At 37.1% G+C, this 17,267-nt stretch overlaps 2 protein-coding genes and 1 long non-coding RNA gene across 4 annotated transcripts; all 3 read right to left on the bottom strand.

The window, feature by feature from the left end:
* Positions 1-6,045: 6,045 nt before the first annotated feature.
* On the bottom strand, positions 6,046-6,564 carry LOC101787205 (small proline-rich protein 2E-like). Its single transcript, XM_013142820.3, has one exon. It carries the CDS (start codon positions 6,515-6,517, stop codon positions 6,332-6,334), a length of 186 nt encoding a protein of 61 aa, XP_012998274.1. The 5' UTR covers positions 6,518-6,564; the 3' UTR covers positions 6,046-6,331.
* Positions 6,565-12,648: 6,084 nt separating this feature from the next.
* Positions 12,649-14,004, bottom strand: LOC100724987 (small proline-rich protein 2E-like). Of its 2 annotated transcripts, none has more exons than XM_063233623.1 (2): positions 13,925-13,954; positions 12,649-13,342 (listed from the first exon to the last, which is right to left on the bottom strand). In XM_063233623.1, the coding sequence occupies exon 2, from the start codon at positions 13,276-13,278 to the stop codon at positions 13,066-13,068; it is 213 nt and encodes a 70-aa protein (XP_063089693.1). In that variant the 5' UTR covers positions 13,279-13,342; positions 13,925-13,954; the 3' UTR covers positions 12,649-13,065. The 2 variants fall into 2 exon arrangements, with proteins under 2 accessions (XP_063089693.1, XP_012998261.1); XM_013142807.2 differs by having other exon boundaries at positions 12,659-13,297; positions 13,925-14,004.
* Positions 14,005-14,867: 863 nt separating this feature from the next.
* LOC134477001 (uncharacterized) lies at positions 14,868-16,687 on the bottom strand. Its single transcript, XR_010048873.1, has 2 exons — positions 16,540-16,687; positions 14,868-15,023 (listed from the first exon to the last, which is right to left on the bottom strand). It is a non-coding gene; the product is annotated as an uncharacterized LOC134477001 (long non-coding RNA).
* Between the last annotated feature and the right edge of the window lie 580 nt (positions 16,688-17,267).

The following is a 17,267-nucleotide window of genomic DNA, read 5'->3' as shown; positions in this document are numbered from 1 at the left end:
TTTAATATAGTACTGAAAGTGCTAACCAGAACAATTAGACAAGAGAGAGAAATAAAAGTGGTAAAGATAGGAAAAGAGGAAGTTAAATTATCATTGTTTGCAGATGACATGATACTCTACATAGAAGACCCCCTAAACTCCATTGAAAGACTCTTAGATATAATAAATAAATTCAGTAATGTAGCTGGATATGAAATCAATACTCAGAAATCAATAGCATTCTTATACACTAACAACAAAATCACAGAGAGGGAAATAAGAGACACTCTTCACACTAGTAAGCAAATTAATGAAATATTTAGGAATTACTCTTATGAAAGAACTGAAAGACCCACACTGAAAAAAGAAATTGAAGATGATCTCAGAAAATGGAAAGACATCCCTTGCTCATGGATAGGAGGAATAAACATTGTGAAAATGGCCATTCTCCCAACACTGTTATACAGATTCAATGCAATCCCAATAAAAATACCATCAACATACCTTATAAATCTAGACAATTCACTCCTAAAATTCATCTGGAACCACAAGAGACCTAGAATAGCAAAGGCAATTCTAAGCAGCAAAGTCAAAGCAGGAGGCATCACAATCCCTGACTTGAAGTTACACTACAAAGCAGCAGTAGAAAAATCAGCATGATACTGGAATCAAAACAGAGCCAAAGATCAATGGACTAGATTAGAAGATACAACCACAACTACAAACACACTCAACCACCTTATCTTTGATAAAGGAGTCAAGCAGGTTCAGTGGAAGAACGACAGTCTCTTTAATAAATGGTGTTGGAAAAACTGGCTCTCCATTTGCTGAACCCTAAAGCTAGACCCATGCCTATCACCATGTACTAAATTAAAATCTAAATGGATCAAAGATCTGAATATTAAAACAGAAACACTAAATCTATTGGAAGACAAATTGGGTAGAAACCTTGAAGACATAGGGGTAGGTAGAGAACTCATGAACAGGACTCAAACCACATGGGAAATACTTCCCAGAATCAATAACTGGGACCACCTCTTACTAAAAAGTTTCTGCATGTCAAAAGAAATCTCCAGCATAGTGAAATGGAAACCCACAAACTGGGAAAAGATCTTAGTGAATTCCCCCTCAGACTAGGGATTTTTGTCTAAAACGTATAAAGAATTAAAAAAAAAAACCCTCAGATCCCCAAAATTTAAAGATCCAATCCAAAAATGGGCGTCTGAGATGAATACTCACTTCTCAGATGAAGAGATACCAATGGCAAATAAATACATGAAAAAATATTTTATCATCATTGGTCATTAGAGAAATGCAAATTAAAACCACACTGAAATTCCATCTCACTTCTGAAAGAATGGCTAGGATCAAGAAAAGCAACAACAACAAAAGCTGGAGATGCTGTGGGGGAAAAGGAACTCTCCTGCACTGTTGGTGGGAGTGTAGACTGGTACAAGCTTTGTGGAGGTCAGCCTGGAGATCTCTCAAAAATCTGGGATTGGAAGTCCCATTTGTTCCAGCTATTGCACTTCTAGGCATATTCCCCAAAGAACTGAATGCATCATATCACAGTGATACATGTGCACCTATGTTTATAGCAGCACAATTTGTAATCGCCAGATCTTGGAAACAACCCAAGTGTCCATCAACTGAGGAATGGATAAAGAGTTGTGGTATTTCTATTCAATGGAGTATTACTCAGCTATAAAGAAGGATCACATTGAGATGTTTATCAATAAATGGGCACAGCTTGAGACCATACTCATAAGTGAAATAAATCAGTCTTGCATGCGTGAATACTGAATAGTTTCCCTAATGTAAGTAATGATTCAAATATATAAAAGTATGTGGTAATCATGATTCCCCGTTAAGTGACCTTGAAGCCTTATAAAGTTTTCACTGATTAATTGGAATGGCTTTGTTCTAGGCTCCTAGATATTATTGCCTGTGAGGAAATAAACAGCTATTTTGAAGAAAATAAGTCATCATAATAGCTAGTGCTGTTTTACTATCATCTTGTTTTGAAGCCCCACCAAACTAGGGCTCTTCTGTCTCCATCAGTTTTATCATGATGTATCTTGCTGGATTTTATTATATGTGATAGTATAAACAAAAATTGTTATAGGCAAAGAGATTATATAGAAACCATTGTTTGTTTTCTGTTAGCTGGTTCTAAATACCCTACAATGCTTTCATCCACTGGAATGGTTTTACACTGACTTGATATGTTTGAAGCTATAGTATATGAAGTTATATTCAAGTATTTCAAGGAAAAAGACACTATGGTAACTACTATTAAGTCAGGTTATTTGGTGGTGAAGCACTAGCTTGCTGAAACTGTCATGCTTTGACCTGTATTGTTATGTTGTTATGTCCTCTTTTATCTCAATCTCTCCCTTATTCATTAAAAAATTATTTAGCTATTTTTTAAATCAAGGGGGAAATCAAAAAAATTAGCAGGATATATTATAGTAACCTTTTTGATTTCCTATTAACTTGATTTGAAGTCCTGTAATACTCCCACTATTGTTTTCACTGATTAGACTCTGTTCCGTTCTGTATGATAGTATCTAGTTTGAAGGTATAGGCAACTACTTTGAAGGCAATAAGATTCACTATGATGCCCATCCTGGTTTGACTATTATCTTCTTTTGAAGTTCTGTAATATTTACAAGGTTTAGGTTTTATTGGTCTTGTTCTCTCCTGTTTTGTTCAACTTTATAATACCTAATGAGATAGACAACTCTTTTTAAGGAAGCAAGAGTCATTATGGTAACCTTTGTTGTTAACCTTGTACCTGTATTTACATCATGTGCTATGTCTATCCTTGGTTTTGGCTGACAGCTTTGTTTTGCCATATTTGACTTTATTCTCTTCCAAAAGAAAAGTAATATGAATGAAGGAATAATAAAACCCAAAATGCGTAAATTTTATTGTAAAAAAGAGAGGAAAAAAAGTGCTCTAAAGTATATAACTGCAAGTGTGTTTAGGGGTGTTAAATAGCTGACCATATTAATGTTTTTGGTTGGATCATTGAACACAACTGTTTTCAGTCTCACTGTTTAAATGTCCACTTTGTATGCTTTGATACTGTGACTTGAGAAACTATCTCTAAGATGATAATGTGTAATCTATTAACTGTTGATTTGTTACTGGTTTTTTTTTTGTAGTTCTGTATTACTTGTACCCTTACACTGCTTTGTTTTGCTCTGATTTTTCTCTTTTTCCGTTTAAATAAAATTTTTAAAAAATGATGAAACACATATAAGGCAGCATCCTTAATATCATGAAAGAAAATTATTTAGAAATGAATACCATGACAAAAATTTAAGTTGACATTTTGTCTCACATTATGTAGATCTGGGCATTACTCATAACATTGGGAATGTTAAATTTTGCTGTAATATTTATCAATACACTTTTATAATTTATTATAAAATTTAAATATATTCTTTTATTTTCAAATCGTTCTCCAACTATGTATCCATGAGTTGGAGACCAGATAGCATGTGGTATATATACACAATGAATTCCTCTTCATCTGTTGAGATGATTATATAATTTCTGGCTTTGACTCTGTTGCTAAGGTATAGTACATTTATCAATTAGTTTGTGTTGAAGCGTCTTTGCACTTGGTCATGTTCTTTAATCTTCTAGGTGATTTTCTGATTTCTGTTTGTCAGTGCTTCATTAAGGAGTTTTGCATCTCTGTGCATTAGAGATATTGGCATGTTTTTCTCTTTTTTGGTTGGATCTTTTTCTGGTTTTTGGTATCATAGTATTACTTGCCTCTGCAAATACTTTAGGAAGCATTGATTCTCTTTCAATTTCATTAAAGTTCAAATGGTAATATTCTCTAAATTTCTTATAGAATTCGGCTGTGAAACCATCAGGTCCCTGGGTTTAACAAGTTAATAAATTTTTAATTATTCTTCAATTTCAGTGATTGACATTGGGTTACTCTAAGCTTTCATATATTCTTGATTCAGCATTGGTAATTCATGTTTCCAGGAATCAATCTATTTCTTCTATGTTTTTTATTTTATGCAAGTAAAGATTTTCAAAGTTATTGGTGATTTTCTGAATTTCCACATAATTGGTAGTGATTTCAGCCATTTGTCTCCTTATTGTATGAATTTGAGTTTTTAAATTATCTTTTCTTGATAAGGTTGAACAGGGTTTATAAATTTTGCCATTTGTTTCAATGAAAAATCTTTTCAATTCATTAATTTTTTGTATTATTTTCTTAGTTTCACATTTTTAAAAATTTTATTTTGAATGTAGTAAGACTACAACAGAACAAGACAGAACAAAGCCGATCAAGACAAGGCAGTGACTTTGGTACAGAATTTCGCAGCAGGATACTGGGATAGTAGTAATAGGTAGTATAGTATATCTCTTTATATTTACAGTAGTTCTACAATCAATTAGATATAGCAAAATCAAACCAATAACAGAACATATAAAACCAATCCAAGGAGAATATTAAATACAGCAAAACAATCATTATAAAAGGTAACCGTGAAAACAACCTCAGCCTTGAAACAGAAAAGAGAAGGAAAACCCCCATATTTGTAATATTGCCTATGGTTATCCTCCCAAGAGATGCTCTGACCTTTCTACCCAGTTGCTGATGGTGGAGGGGACAGATGATGATTCTCAGTCTGCCAGCTTATAAGCTCATAGGAACAGCTGAAGGACTTCTTCGGGCCAGTGCCAGGACCACTAGCTAAGAGGGAGGGCACTTTGTCTTCTTGTGTAGCTCCCTAGTCCCACCAGGGCCAGATCTCCAGTAGCCACTGGTTCTCCTCCCGACAAGTGCCAGGAGCACTTATCAAGAGGGTGAGCAAACTGCCTTCCTGTGCAGCCACCCACGTCCATCATGCCCTGATCTTCAGTAGCTGCTGGTTATCCTCATTTCACATTGTTAATTTCTGCTCAAATCCCTATAATTTTCCCCCTTGTATGGGTATTGTGCTTCACTTCTTCTTTTTCCCAAAGCTTCATGTGTAGCATTAGTTGTTTATTTATACAACTTCAGTTTTCCTAATGTGGGAATGCATTGCTATAAATTTCCCTCTTTGGATTGCTTTCTTTGCATCCCACAGGATTCCATAAGTGGTATTTGAATTTTCATTTGATTTTTAATTAGTGCTAAATTCCTTCTTTAAAGACATTAGAAGAGCCAGATCTGATTTAGTATCACTTTACTCTGCGGTCCTACTTTTCTTTTGTTGTTCTGTTGCCTTTGGTTCTATCCTCTTATACCTTATTGGATATTATTACGTGTGATAATATAAACAAATTTTCCATGGTTAATGAGATGATACAGTAGCCATTATTCATTCTCTGCTATTTGCTTCTGAAAGCCATGTAATGTTTTCATGCTCTAGAATGTTGTTATACTGTTTTCTTATGCTTGATACTATCATATATGAAGCTATGCTCAACTATTTCCAAGAAAGAGACACTATGGTTCTTACGTTAACTATGGGTTGTTTTGTGGTGAAATGCTGTGTTTCTGGCATTGTTCTGATCTGATCTGACTTGAATTGTCTTAATCTCTTTAAAATAATACATTTAAAAATACATAAATAATTTAAATTAAATATAATTGGTTTCCCCTCCAACACTACTTATATGGAGACACTTTCATGGTGAAACAATTAGGGCATGGTGGCCATGATGATAATGATAGGAATAATCATGTTCTACCATTGCTAGTAGGCATATTCTTAATGAATATTAATGGGTATCAGGCATTGTGCCAAGCAAGTGTGTGTGTTACCTCAATTTTATGCAAAAGAAAAGCTTGTAGGGTGAATGTCAGTTCCCAATCATTGTGATGAAGTGATGCAAACTCTGAGGACTTAAATGAGTTCCTGAGAACAGTGAAACATGAGTCAAAGAAAATACCTTATTTTTGAAATGATGAGATTAATTTTGCATGTCCCATGATTCAGACAACACAATTTTGAGAGCCAGGCCTCATGATTAAACAGAGATCCAAATAAAGCAAAATAATACGGTATTGTTAATACAGGTGACTTTAGAAGACAGAAAATATTTCTCCTCTCACAAAAAATATAATACTTTATTCAGGATGTGAAAGTTTAGTTATAATTTCCCAGGTGACAGAGAGGCTCAGAAGACATTATGGGACGGGACCAAGGGAGAGATGAGAGTTCCCCTGTAGGGAGACAAGAAACCATGGAGGCAGATTATATGTGAAAGGGTGAAGAAGGTTGTTGTGTGTTCATGAATCACTTTGAAGAGAAGAAGAAGGTGCTGCCATAGAAGGAGGTGAGCCAGATTTCCTTCCCTTTTCATGAACTGAGGACTCCTGATGGTGTTACTTGTTCTTGGGTGGGTACTTCTGCTGGCAGGATGGGGCAGGATGCACAGGAGGGCATTGCTGTTGTGGAGGTGGGCATGGCTCAGGACACTTTGGAGGTGGGCACGGCTCAGGGCACTTTGGAGTTATGACCACAGGAGGCAGCTGGCAGGGCTGCTTGCACTGCTGCTGTTGATAAGACATGTTTCTGGAGTCTCAGAATCTGAAAGGAATTATACAGCAATGTTCAGAAGAAGGAATTCATGTACTAAAAAGAAGAAAAACATGCAATACCAAGGCACATTGCTACTCCTCCTTAAGACTTTATGGATTCTCTCTTGCACTTTATCAACCTGCTTCCTCAGTCTTGGGGAAAACATTTTCTCACAAAGGGCAGTCACAAGTTCAAAAGTCCTGAGCATCTCACTCAATCCCTGTCATCTTTATCCCTTGAGAACTTTACTGGGCACATTGGAGAAAAGAGCAATAGCTACACAGAAAGAATTGAAGCATCTCATAGCAGATTAAGTCATACCCCTTTGAAAGGAACCCCAAATTGTATGGCAAAGAGAAAACTACTTCATTCAGTCTTTTAGTTCAAGTCCAGGCTTCTCCATTACACGAGAGTTCCATGTAGATATCAAGTTGTCCACCCAACAAAAGGAAATGAAGCCCATAATATTGTATCATTTTGCCTAGTCTTAAGTTTCCATCACTGAAGTAACATTCATCCCACAAACATAAAGTGTGCACACCACCTTGATGTCTCAGATTATATTCAACAAACAACTGAGGACAGCAAGAAACAGACCCACTCAAAATACCATACTCACCAGGTTCTGGAGAGCAGTTTGGGACTCTACTGCCAGAAAGATAGCAGCTGTGTACTGGAGGACCTCTTTATAGGGCTGTCTTCCCCACCAGAGGGGAAGTGGAAGTTCCAAGCCTTGGGCTGGCCCAGAAATTTCCTTACCAAAATGTAAATCCATCCATTACTGGCTGGCCAGGGAATTTGCAGAATAGGAAAACCTGCTCCAGGATCCCATCACTGGATTAAGTGCTTGTGAATCAGAACCCACCTGGGCAGTCTGTTTCATTTACCTGATGGCTGTGTGGGAATTTGGAGGTTTTTCCAACTGGTTCTCAAAGGATCTCTATCTTTCTTGGGACAGTAATGCCCTCCTACTTTTTGACATCTTTGATTCTCATGACCGTTTGATGTCTTTGTTGTGCTTAAAGTGATGGCTACATTATGGTACTTAAGTCCATTTTCATAATCTCTCTTCACAGTATGTAGGTCTGCTAGAGAAAGGAGAGATCTAAGATGACACTGTGGGCTGGTTCTCGTTCCATCTAATAAACCACATGTGACAGGGAAGGGCAGGTCTGCCCTGTGAGTTTGAGTCTTTTTCTATGAACAGAGGAAACAAACACTTGCCTCTCACAGAGGATAATAAGTTCATTGAACCAACTCTTGCAGCTACATATATATTAAATTTGCACCTGCACCACTTTTATTTATGGAAATCACCCCAGATTTGACATTTTTCTGTTTGTGTTTGCAGCTGTCCTCTCTCTGTCTTTATGTAAGGCACTTTTCCCCAAGGAAAGATTTTGATGTCAGATTGGGTCAGGACTGCTCAGTTCCATTTCCCTTTCTTCCTGCATGGAAGTGTGTATGAGCCCTTTTAGGTTTGTGTGTGTTTGTTTGCTTGTTTGCTTTTATATGAGTGTACTCCATAACCATCTTAAGGAAACAAGGAAAAGTGAACAAAAATCACAATTATTTATTCTCCACTTAATTCTTGAAGGGCATCCATGTGGTCCTCTGTGATGTTCTGTGAAGTGCAAAGCAAGATGGAGAAACTCAGATCATCTCCTGTGAACAAGTAAGGGCAGACATGGGAAACAGAGAGGATCAGACCATCAAATGACTGAAACCAGATGTAGAGTATGAAGATATCCTGTTGACATATTTTGGCTTACTCACACACTCTTTCCAAAGAGATTTAAATATGTAAAGATAGTTTTTGTAAGCAAACTCTGTCTACTCTGTTAGCTCCCAGCCTTCACCAAATGATGTTGTCCTCTCCTTCCCCACTTTTCTGTCTTAGCTGTCCATCTTGGCACATCTTGATCAATCAAGACTTATATTATCAATGCACTCAAGAACTTTTCTTTTACAACTCTTCATTCATTCATGAGAGTGATGAAAATTTGAGAGTCAAATATTTCATCGATGTGGTCTTGTCTAAATAATCAGACAGGCTCTACAAATATGATATTCTAATTGAAGAAGCAACATTTAAAATCTCTATGGCAGTCCGAATTTGTGCTCCAGGAATTACAAGAACAGCCCAGTGTCACACCTGATCAGTTGAGCAGGAGACACTCCCAAAACCATCATTGCTTCTGCCAGTAAGGAAGGGCTTTTCGTGGGATCACCTCTGGCCATCACCCAGCAAGGAAAGACAGAGCTACCTCTGCTGAGCATGCAGACATAAGCCATGTACACATGATGTCATCAGTAACGGCTTCCTATAGAATATTTTTCATGCCAGTGAGTAATGGGCAGTGTAAAGGAACTTTACTTAAATACATTCCTCAGTGCCTCTCACATTTCTGTGGCTGAAGGACAAACCTTTACAGACATATGTGATTTCTACTATCCAAATATTCAGGGTGATCCAACTAGAAAGAATTAAAAATGTGACATAACACAGTTTTGGTGAAACCTTTATACTCTGTTGAATATACCTATTCAAATGGACTGCATCATTGCATGGAAGGCATCAAAGTCCTAGCAGTCATAGTCATGTCACTGTTTCACCTGGTGCATTCAAAAATTCTCTTGCTCACATATTACCTCATTGAGGAGCTTTTAGAGATAAAGAATAATATCACACTGATGTTTCTTGAACTTTACACGAAAGATCTGAGATAGGAACAGAACATACTCACAATCATGAACCGTGTGTGGTTCTGTCTACCAATCTATCTTTCTATCTATCTATCTATCTATCTATCTATCTATCTATCATCGGAATGTATATCTACCTCTTATACTTATCAATCTATTTATGGTGACTGTACATATTGAATGAACTAAGTTTTATAATTTTTATGAGAGCAATAAAATTTCTTTCAATTCTGCTGCATCTATGTCCTAATTTTGAATAATTTTACTATGAATCATTACTATATGGAGAATGGCAAGAAAGATCAAGGTTTATTATTATTTTTGTATAATTCTTACCTCTTTAAATTTTATTTCTACAGACACAACAATTCCTACCTATCAACATTCTGTAGTGACATATAAGTGAAATTAATATAAGGTAACAGAATTTTAGCAGCACTTGTGAGATAGTTGGCAGTCATACAGTCCCTTGCCTTAATGTCCTCTGCTTTTATTCTCAAACTTAAGATTCACTCACCATCTTCTTTTCACAAACTTACTGAGTCGGAAAAATGGTGAAACACATATGAGGCAGCATCCTTAATATCGTGAAAGAAAATTATGTAGAAAGGAATACCATGACAAATAGTTAACTTGACATTTGATTCACATCATGTAGTTCTGGGCATTACTCATAGCATTGGGGATAATGTTAAATTTTGCTGTTATAGTTACCAATACATTTTTATAATTTATTATAACTTTTAAAGAATTTTCTTTTGCTTTCAAAACGTTCTCCACCTATGTGTCCATCAGTTGGAGACCAGACAGTATGTGGTATATATACACAATGGATTCCTCTTCATCTGTTGAGATGAATATACAGTTTTTGGCTTTGACTCTGTTGCTATGATATAGTACATTTATCGATTTGTTTGTGTAGATCCATCCTTGCATTTCTGGGATGAACCCCATTTGGTCATGTTCTGTAATCTTCTAGATGAGTTTCTGAATTCTCTTTGCTAGTATTTTATTAAGGATTTTTGGATCTTTGTTCATTAGAGATATTGGCATGTTTTTCTCTTTTTTGGTTAGATCTTTCTCTGGTTTTGGTATGATAATATTTCTTGCCTCCAGAAATGCATTAGGAAGCATTGACTCCCTTTCAGTTTCAATAAAGATTTGGAGAAGTCCAAATGTTAAATCTTTTCTAAATTTCTAATAGAATTCAGCTGTGAATCCATCAGGTCCAGGCTTTAATAAGTAAGTAAATTTTTAATTATTCTTCAGTTTCATTAATTGAGGTTGGGTTAGTCTAAATTTTATATATTCTTGATTCAGCATTGGTAATTCATGTTTCCAGGAATCCTTCTGTCTCCTCTGTGTTTTTTATTTTATGTAAGTAAAGATTTTCAAAGTAGGTATTGGTGATCTTCTGAATTTCCACAGAATCTGTAGTGATTTTACCATTTTCATTCCTTATTGTATGAATTTGAGTATTTTAATTATCTTTTCTTGATAAGGTTGAAAGTGGTGTATAAATTTTGGATTTGTTTCAAAGAAAAAAACTTTTCAATTCATTAATTCTTTGTTTTATTTTCTTAGTTTCACATTTTTTAAAATTTTATTTAGAATGTTGTAAAAGTACAGCAGAACAAGACAGAAAAAAGCCAATTAAGACAATGCAGTGACATTGGTACAGAACTTCACAACAGGATACTGGGATACTAGGAATAGGTAGTCTAGTATATCTCCTTATCTTCACAATAGTTCTCCAGTCAATTAGATATAGCAAAATCAAACCAATAACAGAACAGATAAAATCAATCCAAGGAGAATATTAAATAGAGCAAAACAATCATTATAAAACATAAGAGTGAAAACAATCTCAGCCTTCAAACAGAAAACAGAAGGAAAACTCCCATATTTGTAATATTGCATATGGTTATCCTCCCAAGAGATGCTCGACCTCTGTCACCAGTAGCTGGTGGGGGAGGAGACAGATGTTTTTTCTCACTCTGCCCACCTGTAGGCTCACAGGAACAGCTGATGGACTTCCTCCGGCCAGTGCCAGGGCCACTAGCTAAGAGGGTAGGCAAGTTGTCTTCTTGTGCAGCTACCTAGTACCACCAGGGCCAGATGTCCAGTAGCCGCTGGTTCTCCTCCCAGCCAGCGCCAGTGGCACTTATCAAGAGGGTGGCAAAATTGCCTTCTTGTGCAGACACCCAAGTACACCATGCCCTGATCCTCAATAGCGACTGTTTCCCCTCATTTCACTTTGATTATTTCTGCTCAGATCCTTATAATTTTGTCCCTTGTATGTGTTTTGGGCTTGACTACTTCTTTTTCTCAAAGCTTCATGTGTAGCATTATGTTTATTTGTACAACTTCAGTTTTCCTAATGTGGGAATACATTGCTATAAATTTCCCTCTTTGGATTGCTTCCTTTGCATCCCACAGGATTCCATAAGTGGTATTTGAATTTTCATTTGATTTTCAATTAGTGCCAAATTCCTTCTTTAAAGACATTAGAAGAGCCAGAGCTGATGTAGTATCACTTTACTCTGAGGTCCTACTATGCTTTTGTTTTGCTGTTGCCTTTGGTTATAGCCTGTCATATCTTACTGGATATTATTATGTGTGATAATATAAACAAATAATCCATGGAAAATGAGATAATATAGTAGCCATTGTTTATTCTTTGCTATTTGCTTCAGAAAGCCCTGTAATGCTTTCATTTTCTTGAATGGTGTTATACTGTTTTGTTATGCTTGATATAATCATATATGAAGCTTTGTTCCACTATTTCCAAGAAAGAGACACTATGGTTGTTAGTGTTAATTATGGTTTGTCTTGTGGTAACATGCTATGTTACTTGCATTGTTCTGATCTGATCTGCCTTGTTATATCTACTTTTGTCTTCATCTCTTAAAATAAAACATTTAAAAATAAATAAGCTAATTAAATTAAATATAATTTGTTTCCCCTCCAACACTACTTGTATAGAGACACTTTCTTGGTGAAACAATCGTGGGCATGGTGGCCATGATGATAAAGATAGGAATAAGGATGTTCTAATATTGTTAGTAGACATATTCTTCAGGAGTGTTAAGGGGTATCAGGCATTCTGCCAAGGAAGTATGTGTGTCATCTCCATTTTATGCAAAAGAAAACCTTGTAGTGTGAATGCCAGTTCCCAAGATTTTTTTTACGTTTTTTTTTTTTTAATTGGTACCAAGGATCCAACTCAAGACTGCTTGCGTGCAAGGCAGGCGCTTATGCCGCTGAGCTAAATTACCAGCCCCAAGTTAACAAGCATTGTGATAGAGTGATTGAAACTCTGAGGAGTTAAATGTGTTCCTGAGAACAGTGAGACACTAATCAAGGAAAATACCTTGACTTTGAAATGATGAGATTAACTTTGCCTGTGCCAAGTTTCACATAACACAATTTAGAGAGGCAGAACTTGTGATTAAAAAAAGATACACAATAAAGCAAACTGATATGATATTGCTAGTACAGCCGAACGTGAAGAAACAAAATATTTCTCCTATCACAAATAATTACGGTACTTTATTCTGGATGTGAAAGTTTAGTTATAATTTCTCAGGTGATAGAAATCCCTGCCCAAGTGACAGAGAGGCTCAGAAAACATCATGGGATGGGAACAAGGGAGAGATGAGAGTTCCTCTGGCTGGGAGAGAGGAATCCGTGGAGGCAGATTACAGGTGGAAGGATGAAGAAGGCCCTTCGGTGCTCCTGAAACACTTTGAGGAGAAGAAGAAGGTACTGCCATAGAAGGAGGTGAATCAGATTTCCTTCCCTTTTCATGACCTGAGGACTACGGATGGTGTTACTTGTTCTTGGGTGGGTACTTCTGCTGGCAGGGTGGGGCAGGATGCACAGGAGGGCATTGCTGTTGTGGAGGTGGGCATGGCTCAGGACACTTTGGAGGTGGGCATGGCTCTGGGCATTTTGGAGGTGGGCATGGCTCAGGGCACTTTGGAGTTATGACCACAGGAGGCGGCTGGCAGGGCTGCTTGCACTGCTGCTGTTGATAAGACATGTTTCTGGAGTCTCAGAATCTGAAAGGAATTATATGGCAATGTGCAGAAGAAGGAATTCATGCACTGAAAAGAAGAGAAACTCGCAATACCAAGGCACATTGCTACTCATGCTTACAATATTCCCTTCTTAAGACTTTTTGGATTCTCTCTTGCACTTTATCAACCTGCTTCCTCAGTCTTGGGGAAAACATTTTCTCACAAAAGGCAGTCACAAGTTCAAAGGTCCTGAGCATCTCACTCAATCCCTCTCATCATTATCCCCTGAGAACGTCACTGGGCACATTAGAGAACAGAGCAATAGCTACACAGAAAGAACTGAAGCATCTCACAGCACATTAAGTCATACCCCTTTGAAAGGAACCCCAAATTGTATAGCAAAGGGAAAACTACTTCATTCAGTCTTTTATTTCAAGTCCAGGCTTCTCCATTACACGAGAGTTCCATGTAGATATCCAGTTATCCACCCAACATAAGGAAAAGAAGCTGATAATATTGTACCATGTTACCTAGTCTTAAGTTTCCATCACTGAAGTAACATCCATCATATAATCATAAAGTGTGCACACCTGCCTTGCTGTCTCAGATTATATTCAACAAACAACTGAGGACATCAAGAAACAGACCCCCTCCAAATACCAGACTCACCGGTTTCTGGAGAGCAGTTTGGGACTCTACTGCCAGAAGGATAGCAGCTGTGTGCTGGAGGACCTCTTTATAGGGCTTTCTTCCCCACCCAAGGGGAAGTGGAAAGTCCAAGCCATGGGCTGGGCCAGACATTTCCTAAGCTAAATGCAAATCCATCCATAACTGGCTTGACAGGTACTTTGCAAAGTAGTAAAAACCTGCTTCCAGGATGCCATCACTGCATTAAGTGCTTGTGAATCAGAGTCCACCTGAGCAGTCTGTTTCATTTACCTGATGGCTGTGTGGGAATTTGGAGGTTTTTCCAACCTGTTCTCAAAGGCTCTCTATGTTTCTTTGAACAATAATCCCCTCCTACTTTTTGACATCTTTGAATTTAAAAACTGTTTGATGTCTTGGTCACTTACATTGATGGCTACATTATGGTACTTAAGTCCATTTTCATATTCTCTCTTCACTGTACATAGTTCTGGTAGAGAAAAGGAGAAATCTAAAATGACACTGTGGGCTGGTTCTAGTTCCATCTCTAAAAAACCATGTGTCACAGGGCAGGGCCGGTCAGCCTTGTGAGTTTGAGTCTTTTTCTATGAACAGAGGTAACAAACAACTTCCTCTCACAGTGGGTACTATGTTCACTGGGCCACCTCTTGCCACTGCATAAAACTTAAATTTCCACCTCCATCTCTTTTATTCATGCAAATCACCCCAGATTTGACATTTATCTGTGTGTGTTTGCAGCTGTCCTCTGTCTGTCTTCATGTAAAAGCACTTTTCTCCTAGGAAAGATTTTGATGACAGAGCGGATCTGAAATGCTATGTGCCATTTTCTTTAATTCCTGCATGGGTGTGTATAGGAGCCCTTATAGGTTTGTGTTTGTGTTTGTTTGTTTGTTTGTTTGCATTTAAGTAAGTGTACTCAATCATCACCTTGAGGAAACATGGAAAATTGATCAAAAATCAGAATTGTTTATTGTCAACTTAATTCTTGAAGGGCATCCATGTGGTCCTCTGTGATGTTCTCTGTATTGCAGAGCAAGATGGAGACACTCAGATCATCTCCTGTGAAGGCAGGACAGACATGGAAGTCCAAGTCAGGGCAGACCTGGAAATGGAGAAGTTCAGACCATCAAATATCTGAAACCAGATGTAGACATATGAAGATACCCTGATGACTATTTTGGCTTACTCACATGCTCTTTCCAAAGAAGTTTAAGTATATAAAGACAGTTTCTTTAAGCAGTCTTTGTCTACTCTGTCAGCTCCCAGCCTTCTCCAAATCCTGCTGTCCTCTGTCTACCCACTTGACTGTCTTAGCTCCCCATCTTAGCACATCTTGTTTAATCAAGACTTATGTTATCAACGCATTCAAGAACTTTTCTTTTACAACTCTTCATTCACTCATGAGAATGATGAAAAATTGAGAGTGAAAAGTTTCAAAGATGTCTTGTCTAAATAATCTGATAGGCTCTACAATTGTGGTATTCTAATTGAAGAAGGAACATTCAAAATCTCTATTAACAGTCAGTATCTGTGCTCCAGGAACTACAAGACCATTGAGTCAGCCTGGTGTCACGCCTGCTCAGTTGAGCAGGAGTCACTCCCAGAACCATCATTGCTCTTGCCAGTAAGGAAGTGCTTTTGGTGGAGATCTACTCAATGACACCACAGGGAGAGACAGAGCTACAACTGCAGCAACCTGAGGCAAGCCTTGCACACATGATGTCATCAGTGCCAGTTCTTATGGAATATTATTCATGCCAGTGAGTAATGGGCAGTGTAAAGAAACCTTACTGAAATACATTCCTCAGTGCCTCTGACATTTCTGTGGCGGAAGGACAAACTTTTACACACATATGTGATTTCCGCTATCCAAATATCAGGGTGATCCATCTAGAAAGAGTTAAAAATGTGACATAACACAGTTTTGGTAACACCTTCATACTCTGTTGGATATATCTATTCAATGGACTGCATCACTGCATGGAAGGCATCAGTGTCCTAGGAGTCATACTCATGTCACAGTTTCACGAGGCATATTCAAACATTGAGGTATTCACAGATTAGCTCGATTAGTAGTTTCTGGAGATAAAGGGTAGTATTGAAGTGACATTTTCTAAACTTACCTGGAAGATCTGTGACAGGAACACAGCATACTCAAAGATTACATCTACACACACACACACACACACACACACACACACACACACACACCATCATGAGCCATGTATGTCTATCAGTCTACCTACCTATTTACCTATCTATCTGAGTGTATATCTAGCTATATATACACATATCAATCTATTTATGGCTACTGTACATAATGAGTGAGCTAAGTTTTATAATCTCTATGAGAGTAATTGTGTTTGTTTCAATTCTGTTATTTCTCTGTCCTAATTTGTGAATAGTTTTACTATGAATCATTACTATATGGAGAAGGATAGAAAGAACAAGTTTATTATTATTTTTGTCTAATTCTTATTTCTTTTAAATTTTACTGCTACAGACACAAGAATCCCTAACTATCAACATTCTGTAGTTATATTATGAGTGAAATTAATGTTAGGTAACAGAATTTTGGCAGCATTTCTTAGATAGTTGGCAGTCATACACTTCCTTACCTTACTGCCCTCTGCTTTTATTCCCAAACTTAACACTCACTTTCCTTCATCTGTTCCAAACTTACTGAGTCAGAAAAATGATGAAACACATATAAGGCAGCATCCTAAATATCATGAAAGAAAATTATTTAGAAATGAATACCATGACAAATATTTATGTTGACATTTTGATTCACATCCTGTCGATCTGGGCATTACTCATTACTCTGGGCTGCATGTTAAATTTTGCTCTTTTAGTTACCAATACGTTTTTATAATTTATTATAACATTTTAATATGTTCCTTTGTTTTCAAAACGTTCTCCCCCTATGTGTCCATCAGCTGGAGACCAGATAGTATGTGGTATATATCCAAAATGGAATCCTCTTCATCTGTTGAAACGAATATACAGTTTTTGGCTTTGACTCTGTTGCTATGGTGTAGTGCAGTTATTGACATTTATGTGTTGAACCATAGTTGCATTTCTGGCATGAATCCCTCTTGGTCATGTGCTCCAAACTTCTAGATGATATTCTGATTTCTGCTTGCTAGCATTTTATAAAGGATGTTTGCCTCTCGGTGCATTAGACATATTGGCATGTTTTTCTCTTTTTGGTTGGATCTTTCTCTGGTTTTGTTATCATTGTATTACTTGCATCCAGAAATGCTTTAGAAAGCATTTATTCTCTTTCAATTTCATTAAAGATTTGGAGAATACCAATTGTTAAATATTTTCCAAATTTCTTATA

Source organism: Cavia porcellus, unplaced genomic scaffold (assembly GCF_034190915.1).
Source record: "Cavia porcellus strain 051 isolate PalLab524CR breed Dunkin Hartley unplaced genomic scaffold, mCavPor4.1 scaffold_1, whole genome shotgun sequence".
Lineage (NCBI taxonomy): Eukaryota > Metazoa > Chordata > Mammalia > Rodentia > Caviidae > Cavia > Cavia porcellus.
The sequence above is the reverse complement of the archived record's forward strand: the minus strand, read 5'-3'. Positions and strand labels throughout refer to the sequence as shown.